We start from the raw sequence: 12,123 nt of genomic DNA, 5'->3' as shown, positions 1-12,123 counted from the left end.
AAATATCACGAACACGATGCATTTTCTTCTTGACTAATGGTAGACGTGCCTTCATAGAAAACTATCCAAACATAATTAATTTTTACTCGTAAAAGTTATCAGAAACTTTATACAACCGAGCGTGCAGAAAGTTATAATTGCGACGAAGTTTTTTTTTGTAATTTCGAAGACAGTTTCAGTTTTAACAATTTAATCATTCGTCTCGATTCTGTATCCCGATCAGAGTCCTTCTGATCAGTGTTAAATCGTATGCTACTATAACACATAGATATCGAACGGAATGCTAAACGGATCAGATTGAAATGCAGAATCGAGGTAAATATGTGGCTGGATTAAAAAATATCCAACAATGCTGTGATATGCCAACCGGGATAATTCACTTTTGCACCATTGCTACGTGAAGTACTATGGCAGTTTAATAAACAAGAAAGTGATACATCATCCACGATCGATAATTATTAAGCACTGTCTACTTACGGACTTAGCAAACTGCACTTTATTTTCATGTGGTTTGGTTAGCATGAATCTTTTTTCCATCTTCTGCCTTCATAAAATCCAGCTGCTTAGAGCAATAACAAGTAACGCTAAGATTACTGTGTTCCCTATTCGGGGCATTGCCACTTTAGTATCATCCTTACGTACCTGTGCAACCCCAACATGTTCTATGGTCACATTACCTTCGCTGTCACTGTTCTTCAAATGTCGCGCTATTGCCTTGTACGGGTGTGTTAGGCACTATGCCAGCTGACCTATGTTCTATGTTCTGCTTGCTTGTTACTAGTCTCGGAAGAATTGCTCTTCGACACTTATTTTTCGCTTTGGTGAATGGTATGTTTATTTTGTTGTTGATTGTTGATTTGCAATGTGCTTACCTTTTTAGTTACTTTGACTAAACATCAAGTGGTTCGTACATTTGCGTAACGGTAGGGAAAGGGTTATTTCTTCATGCTTTCGCTGATGTGACTTATTTTGGCTAAGGTAGGTAGTTTTTTACTTATTAGCAGTGTAGCAGCTGCTGCTTTTAATGCACTATTTGATGCTATAAAGGTGCTCGAATGAGTTACTTGCAATGACATCGGAACCATTTATGATTTTGTTTTTTTTTTGTAGTGTTACCTGCTGCTTTTCATCGCAAATCGATTAGTTATTGGTTTGAAGGATATTTTGTTACATTTTCTTGTTTTATATAAAACATATGTATATAAACGCTTACTCGTTAACTTACTCGTCTTACTGTTCGTAATATAAGCTTAATTTTTGTATTTTTTTCTTTCAATTTTCATTCGCGCAATCATTTGCTTTGCTTCTGTTTAGTCTGTATACTAATATATATCGACGTTCCTTAGGGGTTGCTTCAACTATTCTTATCTCTCTCTCGCTTACTGTATGCCTTAATTTATATAAAAACTTAACTTTTATGAACCATTTTCTTGTATTCCTCTGCATATTTTTTGAAATAGATTTTTCTGTTTACTAGTTGGTTGCGAGCTTCTTCTTAATTCGTTTGTTATGTCTGCTTCTATATGTATATATAAATATATATATATATAGTTCCATATGTATAAATGTATATGTTGTATGTTATCTGTGAATTATGCATTTTCGCCTGACCACTAGTTTTTACCATCTCATAGTTTATTAATATTATCAAGTTTCCCTACACAGTGAGATAATTTGTTTTAGTTTATTTCCCTTCATCACAAGATATTTCATCGAGTGATTTGATAAGTTCATTTTTAGTTAATCGCGACATTATCCTGTAGCTCCACGTCAGTAGGTTAGCTTAAATATTTCCCGAAAAAAACTATACTAAATGACTGTTCAATGGAATTGATTGGGCTTATTGCAAAATAACACTGTTGTACAAAGTAAAGTAGTTCATCAGATATTTATAAATGTACACAAAAATTGAAATTATGCTGAAGATACTTTGAAGAGGAAATTGACTACAGTGTTGGAAACGAACAAAATCAATAAGAGAGACAATAAAGGTTGAACAAATGAAACTAGCATTACAATTATTCTACGTATTAACGAAACAAAACCCTTAAACAAATAAATTTTGCTATGGAACCAATATGGAACCGTGCTCTTCCGAGCAAATAAATGAGTAAAGCAAGAAGCACGACGAATAAACAGATCAACAAAACGATTCTACTGCTGGCTCCAACAGTTTAGTTATTGATCGAATAGTTTTCGGGTTATATTTTTCAATTTCAATTGTAGTAGCATTCAAATTGATGCCCGCTATTGGACTGTCTTCCTCAATTGTATAATAGTACTAAGAATGGTTTGCGAAAGGATATTTTCTCCTAAAGTACTCGAAACTAGGTACGGATCGAAAAGTTAATTAACTTTTATCCTGAAGATCTGTTAAGTGGAACTTAACAACATATGCTTACGAACGAATGAAAAACTAGCACGGTGTAGTTGTTTCATCGATTGGATTAGTACAGAACCTACATCTTTGTTCGCTTTTAACACATCAATAGGTACGATGAAGAATAGAAACCAGTACAAATAAAAAAAAGCTGTATTCAGTAAGACATAGATATAAAGATATTCAAACGTTTAGATTTGTGTGTATGGTTGTTGCTGCTGCATTGAGTGGATGCGTATTAACATTCAATTATTACTGCAATTGCAACTTCTGTCAACATGTTGATTAGGAGAGATCTGTAACATTTGGAACAAAAAAAATTAATCAGTAATTTCTAAAATCCGATGATGTACGAACGAGCACACTTATGATACTTACAACTGGGTGCCGCTTCGTAACGTCTCTGTATTTGGTCGTATGTGAATTTCACAAATGCGTCATACTGTTCTGCAAGTTTGGTGGTCAAAACGGCATCATACTGTTCTCGCAAGGCATCTTCTCTTTCTTTAAGCATACGCTCACAGATCATTTGTACCTGGAATAATTTCCAAATCATATAATAATTGCATTCCGAAAGATAGATATTGTTCGAAAATTGTCAATGAGTCTACTTGGTAGCACAAAAGGTTCACAGGGTTACAGATTATATTGGACATACAAAAACTTTAGCGGGGTTTATTGAAGTTCAAAATGTAAAACTGAGATCAACTCTGTACCTGTTTGAATGTGAACAGCGCCTTCTCCGGATTCTTCACCATACTCGGTGGACTTTCCGGTCTACGCGGGCTATCCGGACCCATTTCGGAACCGCTTGATTCTGAGTCCTGCATTCGCTCCATGGTGCCTGTGTTGAATGTCAGCTGCTTACGGCGGTGCAGTCTTTTGATCTCTTCGGTGATGTTTTGGGCCATTTTTTCTGCAGATAGGTGTAGGAAAGAATTACAGAACAGTTTATTTTAACTACCTGAACATAAACTCAAACATGTGAATTAGTTGAATGTAGTATGAGTCGATTACATAGTTTTTCAAAGGAAAAAACTCATTGAAGAAATATTTTTTCCTTATTGAGTTCTGATAAAAGCTTATAACATCATGTGACATCACTAGTATCACATGAAAGCTAAGGAAGATAACTTCCCATTCTTACGAGTTCAAGCAATAATCTCTAGTAGCTCTAGTAGTTTAGATTGTAAATAAAAAATCTAATAACATAAGAGCCTTATCCTCGGTCTGTAACGAAAACACCAGCAGCGCCACAAAGGCAACACAATGTTGTGTGCAAGTTCAATAAAATACTTACTTGAATTAAATATCTACTACAGAAGGTACGGTTGGTATTCGCTTAAAGTTGAACGCGTGGCAATGGCAACACACGTGGGTACAGTTAATAAAAAATATGCATCGAAAAATACTTTGTTTCGCAGTACTAAAACTTAATGTAATGCTTCATTTTTCACTTGTATATCATTGGTTTCTACTAATAAACAAAAAAGATCATATATCTCATAGTAGTTTAGCGAATGACTGGATTTAAGTTACAATAGATTTTTTTACTTAGTGAACCTTGGAATTCGAGCTATCGAAAACCCTTACCATCTGTTGGTATTAACTGAAATATGAATAAACAATGGCGCTGCTACTGGTCGCATGCTAACAGGGGAAGTGAGCTTCTCTAATTCGGTAAAATAAAGAGTTTTATATCTGTACATGTCCTGGCAGTGCTCGGAATTTAAAACACTGGTCGTCAACGTTGGTCCTCCGGCGAGACAACGAGATTCCAACCACGGGCATCTACCATGCTTCCTGAAACCGGCGCATTATGAGGTTCACACGGAAGAAGAAGTGATTCAACCAAGCTAACAAACCTTAATCACGTACGTAGCAATTATGTGATATAGAAGTGAAGAATTTGTTGGGAATCTCAATAACAGGTCATCTATCTATCTATCTTCTATATATAAAAGTGAACGTGAGTTTGTTTCTATGTGCCACCATAACTCCAAAACGGATTGACCGTTCTCCAACAAACTTGGCCCTCATGTTCCGACCTTGATATTAGGGAATCAGCACTGGGGGGTTGACAAAAGGGGGGGTTCATAACAGGGCCGGAGGCCATAACTCCGAAACGCCTGGACGGTTCTTCATCAAACTTGACATACATGTTCCTTGATATAAGGGAATCAGCACTGGGAGGTTAACCTTCCTAATGCATTAGAAAAAAGTTACATATTATGCATTGGGGTCGAAAACGACCCAAGTTTTGAAATTGCCCTCATTCATCCATTTTCAATCCGAATTTCGTTTTCTTTACTTCATTTGAACGATGTGGCCAAAAACTGGCACCCAAGGTATGTTAGGGGATATTTGTAGACTAATGGCCACTTCTGCGTCGGTTCCGGAACACCTACTACCAGGTCCCGGGGGACATGTTGATGTGCCGCAAAATGAATTACCTCAAAGTATAAAAATGTCCCCGGGACCTGGTAGTGGGTGTTCCGGAACCAACGCAGAAGTGGCCATTAGTCATCAAATATACCCTAATACACCTTGGGTGCCAGGTTTTGGCCATACCTTTCACATGAGGCAAAGAAAATAAAATTCGGATTGAAAATGGATGAATGAGAGCAATTTCAAAACTTGGGTCGTTTTCGACCCTTAATGCATAATATGTAACTTTTTTTGCTGTGGTTCTTCTAGATGTCGCTGAAAGCTGAAACTCCCCCACAATGCTAGTTTTCCAAAGTTAGGAAAAGTCAGAAAATTTCAAGTCTCTAGCTCGTTCCGTTACTGAGTATCAAGCTTTGTAAGTATGCCGATGGGTCGAAAACGACCCCAATGCACTAGGAAGGTTAACAGAAGGTGGAATCCCCAAAAAGGGGTTAGGTCCAAATAAGTAAAAGAGGTTGCATTTCTCTTGCATTGAAGCCGATTACAGTTGTGCAAGTGAAAAGAGAGGGGCTCCACCGAGGAGTATGGTACATAAAAAAAACCTTCGTTTTATTTTCATTATAGGGATTTTCATAGAGCAAATCGACGCATAATTAGTTACGCCACAGAAGGGGGAGCTGACTGGGAAGAAACCGACAGGTAAAGGAACGAAAAACGTGAGCATGAATGTACGTTTCGCCATAGCTTCGGAATTTCTGCACTGTTCTTCATCAAACGTCGTTTGTCAAACACATACACATGTTTTTTGGCATAAAAGAATACAGAGGGGTTTACAAAAGAAGGGCACGGTCTCTTACAAGGGGAGAGAAAAGTTGAAATGGGTAAGGGGGTGCGTTTGAAACGATAGCAGTTGTACTAGCTGCTGAATTCTGAAAGGAGGAATAAGGTAGCGATTACAAGGGGGAGGTTCAAAAACGTAAAAAAGGCTTTGTGTCGATTTAAATTAAAGAGATTACCGAGACGAAGACCGATTTACAAGTGGCGAGGAGACAACAGGAGGGGAACTGACAAAGTGAATAGACACATTCAAATGAAGAAAAAGGGTTTTGTTTCTTGTATTATGAGAATTTTTGTTATAACAGATATACAAGTGAGCGAGACAAAGGGCCCCGAGTAATATCGGGAATTAGCTAGATGAGAATTTAGTTGACGAGAAATAGATGGTAGCACTGGGAGCAGTCCAAAATAAAGTACACATAACGCCTGAACAAAATATGTAAATCACCCTAGCTATAATCAAATCAAATTGAAATAGAAGCAGCATTACAATGAGTACTTGAATGGCGGAATATGATGGATGATAGATATATGCCGACCCTCACAATAGGTGAAATGATCGACGCCATTAGGCGGCTCAAGCAAATAAAGCAGAGAAGGCATCGCAGCGAAGCTTGTTAACATTGGCTCGGCTGATAATCAGGATGTGGGATACAGAACAGCTACCGGAGGACTGGACTGGATGCCCAATATACAAAAAAGGTTAAAAAGTTAGAATTTGGAAAATACCGAGCGATCACTATTCTCAACACTGCCTACTTTCTCACCATTTACCTCCGCTGGAAAGTGAATTTGTGGAAAGCTATCTAACCGAACCAAATATTTGCTCTAACAGTGTCGCGAACACCAAGTTCGTCGACCCATATGATAGTATCGACAATGAAGGTCATTTTGTGCAGGACAGTGTATGAAGAAATGAACAACTCGCTCGCCTCCACGGTTAAAACAATATTCAGAAAGTGGCTAAGGCTGGACGGATACGCTGGGGCGAAGTAGCTAGACCAAGTGCAGTAAGATCTAGCGAACACTGGCTGCCCGCAAAACTGGAGCTGGCGGACATGAACTGAACTGCTGATCAACTTGATCAACTTTTCTTAAAATATCTACCCGGAAAAAAATTACCATAACACGAAGATAAAAATAATTGTAACAGTAGGGTACAAAATACAGTAAAAACAATAAAACTTATCGTCAGAAAAGATAGCCAAACCATCAAACTTACTGTACGTAATTAAAGGAGGCAGTAAATTCGTGATGAAATATGGCCTATTCTATTGCAAAAAAATTAGAAACAAATATGTATAAAATTTGAATTTTAGACACTTTTACAATAAATTTATCATAAGTTTCAATGTCCACAATAAAAATTGTTGTAGACGTTTCTACTACAAAATTTAATGTAAATTTTTTTTCGGGAAGACAACTAAATTATGACTTTTAAAACAACTTTATCTTCGTTTGTTATTTAAGAAACCTAAAAGATACTACTCTTTTTTTTTTGTTTAGATTATAGTCACTTAAACCAGTTTTGGGCCATTCGTGACTTCTGCGGGGTTGGGATTTGAACCCGGGTCCTCGGCGTGAGAGGCGTGAATGCTAACCACTACGCCGGGACTGACCCTGTACTAGTCATTGTCATAATCTGCAAAAAAGAACAAATACCGTAGGAGTGGTTGGATGGCCTTATTTTCCCTGGATGCGAAGCTGAATGGGTCAAAGTCATGGGGGGCTTTCATGACGTTGGATGAACTGAAGCAAGGGGATGCCAACATTGCATTGAAAAGCAAACGTGAAAAGGAACAGGAACATCATCACGAAATCTTGGTTTCTTGGATAACGTCGACCTCATCGGAATATATCGTAGAGCAGTGGAACTGATCTTTAAAGGCCATCCATATACCACGTGGACAGTTTAGAAGGGGATGAGGGTGTGAAAATGTCTACGCTTGTCCATGGAAGGAGTATGAAAAATGTCCACGTAGACAAGTTTTTTTTCATGTCAAAAACAGAAATTAGAAACAGAAATATTGAATTAATTATACATATTGGCATTAATCATTGATCAGTGATTGTTTTTAAGCTCAAATAAAGTTTTATCTTCTGATGAGGCATCTGTTGCCGCAAACTTAGACGTAAACAGATGAACCGAGCATTACGAAAGAATTCGCCTTCAGAAAATTTTACGAATCACATGGCGTCGGAAAGGTCCTGCATTGTGTTGAAGTAGACGGCCAAGCTGAGGTGCTCTGGTTAGACAAGGATATTCTTGACGGAGAATAATCGTCCAGCGAATGTCAAGCTGGAACGGAGTTGCTTGCGGTCAATAAAAATTCATTGTAGACAAGAACTTCGGTTTATAGTGTTCGGGTCCTAACACCTGGCATTGCATTTTAATGCGCTGCGGAAATTTGACAGAAAATCCTAGGAAAAACTTAAATTTCCACAGCGACTAAAAATCCATATGCATTGTGTCGGAGCCGTTAGACTGGAGCTTCTTTTCACGTAAGCTTTTTTAATGAATACTGCATAAATCAAGTTGAAAAGCAAATTTAGTACCATGCATTTCTGTTTTGTTATATTTTGCACGTAGACAAACAGGGAGGGGGTAGGAGTTGAGTCAATATCCACGTTTGTCCATGGAGGGAGACGGGGGGTTGAAAATTGGTATTTTTCTTTCCTTGTGGTATCTGGACGGCCCCTTAGGCACAAAACAGAAGTGAAAGTTAAAATTCGCGTTGACGAACGTAAGCTGCTGCCACCTTCAAAAGTTTATTATAGGGTTGAAGCTGAATAGGAATTTCTTAAAGAGCGCGAGAGATTAAAACATTTTGGCAGATTTTCACCCACACGTACATACGGGCATTTCTATGAGTGTGCAAGAGATCGTTTAATGCCGTCAGTGCGAATGCGAACACGTACATGTTACCTTCTATAGATACTAGCGGGTATCGTTTTCCACGAAAACTCACGAACACATACGAATGCAGACGAAAGCACGCGAAAGCATATAGTCACGATAGGCAGTGAGCGTTCTGCTTATATTACTGTTATTCCTTTCTATCCGACAACCTGCTCAAAGAAAAATATAAGCAAAAGAGACTCTGTTACCATTTTTGGGAGACCGAATTGTTCGAACCCACTTCTGTTCTGTGCCTTAGGCCTTTTAAATGGGAAGCAGCGAGATTGCGGTTACCATTAACACCGCCCAAACGAAGTACACAGTTGCTGGCGTGGAACTTAAAAGCCCAGATGGTGTTGGTGCCGAGACAGTGCTGAATGAGGAAAGATATGAAGTAGTGAAGGAGTTCATATACCTCGATACACTCGTGACATGTGACAAGGGTGTAAGCCGCGAGGTAAAACGACGAGTTGTAGCCGCAAATTTGACCTTCTACGGAATATGTAACCATCTGAAAAGGAGTACTTGGAGTTTTTGAGTATAAAATTCTGCGTTCGGTACTTGGTGGCAAAATGGAAAATGAAATGTGATGCAGACGCATAAACCACGAACTGTTTCAAGTATACAAATGTGTTTATATAGTGAAGGTAATATAATGGAATATATGGAATATATATATGGAAGGCTAAAGTGGGTTAGGCACTTGGCCAGAATGCCCAACGAAAGAGTAATCAAAACTATTTTCAGCAGAGAAAAGGTCGTAGACCTCGGGGCAGACGCTGCACCCAATGGATGTGTCCGGACAGTATTGGAGGACCATAATTCGTCCGGCGCAGGATCGATAACGGACCGGCGCCGCTAAAGTAAAATAAAGTAAAGTGCTACTGAAGTAAATAGATACTGCATATTTTGTAAATTTTTATAAAAAAAATCGCCGCGCCGCGCCAAATTCACAAATGTTTATCTAACTGCACCCTTCTACGTGCTTCTACAGTTACATACTTTTCTACTCTTCGCTATAGCTCTATATGCATTCAACTTTTGCAAGAGCCCAATTTCAATTTTTGACAAATTTGACCGTGTCGGATTTTAGAACAGGATTACAATTTCCTTCATTTTCTTTATCATTTATTTATGATTTTATAATTATATCTTAAATTTTATAGAGATAAATATATCAATCTATATACTATGTATATACAAGTGATCGTCCCGCCATAATTCCAGAATGCCTTGAGCGTTCTCAACCAAAGTTGGCATACATGTTTCTTGACATGGGGTTTACAAGAGAATGGGTGATCCCTAACAAGCGGGAGTGGTTCTAATACGTAAAAGGGGTTGCGTTTCTCTTGTATTTTGACCGAATGCAGTTGCGCAAGTGACTGGGATACAACAAGGCGGGGAAGTTCTGGAGGGCGATAATAGAGTGGGAGGGATCCACCGAAGGGGGATATATAGAAAAAAAAGCTTTGTTTCGCCTCCATTTTAAATACTATAAAGAGCAGATGCATAATTAACTACGTGACAGAAGAGGGAGCTAACGGGGAGGGTTGTTCATCAAATTTGGCACACATCCCAGCGCAGGGAGACGGTCAAAAGGGGGAAGGTGGTCTCTTACAAAGGGGAGGTAGGTTCAAATGGGTAAGCGGGTGTGTTTGTCTTGCATTTGGAACAATAGCAGTTGTACAATTGGGGATTTTGGGGGGGGAATAGGGTGGCCTTATCAATGGCTAAAAAACGTAAAAAGGCTTTCTCTTGCTTTATTATACGGATTACCGAACAGAAGACAGATTTACGAGCAACTAGGGGACACCAGGACAAAGGTTAGCTGACAAAAGGAGTTCTGTTTCTTGCGTTGAGAATTTTCGTTACAATTAAAAATGAACCAGTGGCTGAGAGACAAATGGACCCCGAGTAAAGTTGGGCTCAGCTAGTGTTTAATAAATGAATGCATCCTAACACTGGAATACACATTCTTTTCGGTTCATAAATTTTGTAGATTTAAATAGCTTGATCGATCACCGACAAGCAGCCCATAAAACATCGGATGGGTGATCGTAATTTTATGGAACTTTTAAGAAAATTCAAAACAAATTAAAGAATATTGATTGATGGGTTTTACCAGAGTGCGAAATCAATATTGCCATAAAGTAATAACTGTCGACAATGCAGAACGTACACGCGACATAAATTCAATTGCAAAATTTCCGTCCGTTCTTATTGTTTGTTGTAAAAATCTAGATTCCTTGCATACATTACACATACCTGGGGTCAGCTTTGGGCAAGCTGCTTCAGCGAATGGCGAAGGCTTCGGTTCCATCACGCGCATCGTACTGCCCGAAGAGGAAGATGCTGACGGGCTATTTTGGGCGTTGCTGCTGCTGGGGTTACCGAAAGGATGACACCTCCGGCGCTTCGCTGGTCTTTGATTCAGACTTTCCCAGTCGAGTGAACGTTTTAGCGTTGCACAAGCCATTATGTGGTAGGTTGATTATTGAAGGAAGATTTCAGTCTTTATATAAAAATATGAGGCTTTTACCACTCTCTGTGTTTAGCACCGCCCTAAATTATAATACAAAAGTATAATAAAATTACACTGAACTTTTATGAATTTATTATTCTCTGTTAGGAAAAACCAGCCAAAGTAAGGTTAACTAGTGGCGAAGGAATTTTGCACTCTGCACTTGCACATGAAATAATTTTCGAAATTTAGCTTTTACCAGCTGTCAAAATAAATGCACTGTTACAGTTTTACACTGCGCTGTATTTCGAAATTTATCTCTACCTTTTTAGCTAGGTTTTCCTGTTCCTGTTTTCACTTTTGTACGCTAAATATTGCACAGAAGTATGAAAAAACGCATCAAATTCAGTCAACGAAAACCTCAGCAGATTTCTTTTCTGTTTCACACCCAGTCCTGCTTCTGACACTATTTTGCTGTTCTTTTCGTGCTACTTTAAACCTACGTAATAGTTTTGTCGCCTCGGCAAGCAATACAATGGCCTCCGTCTGTCGATTATTCCTTTTCAGAGGCTACTGCTACAATGACCAAATATCACACAGACACTACAGGGTTGCCGCGTTTGCTCTCATCTGTTATTCACTTTATTCATCCTACATCGGAGATCCTACCTATCCGAATAGCGAAGGATTTTTCTTCTCTTCTCCTTGTGATCACTTTTATACCTTTTATATTTCGAAGAACATGCAACCAATATTAAAACACTATGCTTCACTCGATACCAAATACGACTTTCATTGCCAGTTGTGAGGATAACGTATTTGATGCATTTAATACATACTTTACGTGGAGCGCAGGTGAAACACTACTTCAGTTCAGACATCCAAAGGGGGAAAAAAAAGACGAAGAAAAACACTTCACTTGCTCGCACAATTTTGCTATCAAAAATGTCTGCTCTTCTACCGAGTTTGCACACCCAAATTTACATTCATTATTTACCTGCTTAATGCTCAAAGCAGTCCGGAGCAAAATAGAATTAGAATGATGATGAAAGCTGGAATTTTAACTTGTGCGTACACTATTAGCTCCGCTCCTGCTTTGGCGACGAAATATAACCCGAAAAAAATATGGCTGCACAAAGTTTATTCTTGCTGCGTGCC

General features: G+C 38.6%; 1 protein-coding gene across 3 annotated transcripts; it reads right to left on the bottom strand.

Annotated features, from left to right (window-relative positions):
• Positions 1-478: 478 nt before the first annotated feature.
• LOC128738988 (akirin) lies at positions 479-12,123 on the bottom strand. 3 transcript variants are annotated; one of them, XM_053834516.1, is made up of 5 exons: positions 11,963-12,123; positions 10,770-11,066; positions 3,097-3,296; positions 2,759-2,915; positions 479-2,676 (listed from the first exon to the last, which is right to left on the bottom strand). In XM_053834516.1, the coding sequence occupies exons 2-5, from the start codon at positions 10,978-10,980 to the stop codon at positions 2,666-2,668; spliced, it is 579 nt and encodes a 192-aa protein (XP_053690491.1). In that variant the 5' UTR covers positions 10,981-11,066; positions 11,963-12,123; the 3' UTR covers positions 479-2,665. The 3 variants fall into 3 exon arrangements, with proteins under 3 accessions (XP_053690491.1, XP_053690493.1, XP_053690492.1); XM_053834518.1 differs by lacking the exon at positions 11,963-12,123 and adding an exon at positions 11,469-11,936; XM_053834517.1 differs by lacking the exon at positions 11,963-12,123 and adding an exon at positions 11,290-11,422.

The sequence above is a fragment of the Sabethes cyaneus genome, chromosome 2 (genome assembly GCF_943734655.1).
Source record: "Sabethes cyaneus chromosome 2, idSabCyanKW18_F2, whole genome shotgun sequence".
Classification (NCBI taxonomy): domain Eukaryota; kingdom Metazoa; phylum Arthropoda; class Insecta; order Diptera; family Culicidae; genus Sabethes; species Sabethes cyaneus.
The sequence above is the reverse complement of the archived record's forward strand: the minus strand, read 5'-3'. Positions and strand labels throughout refer to the sequence as shown.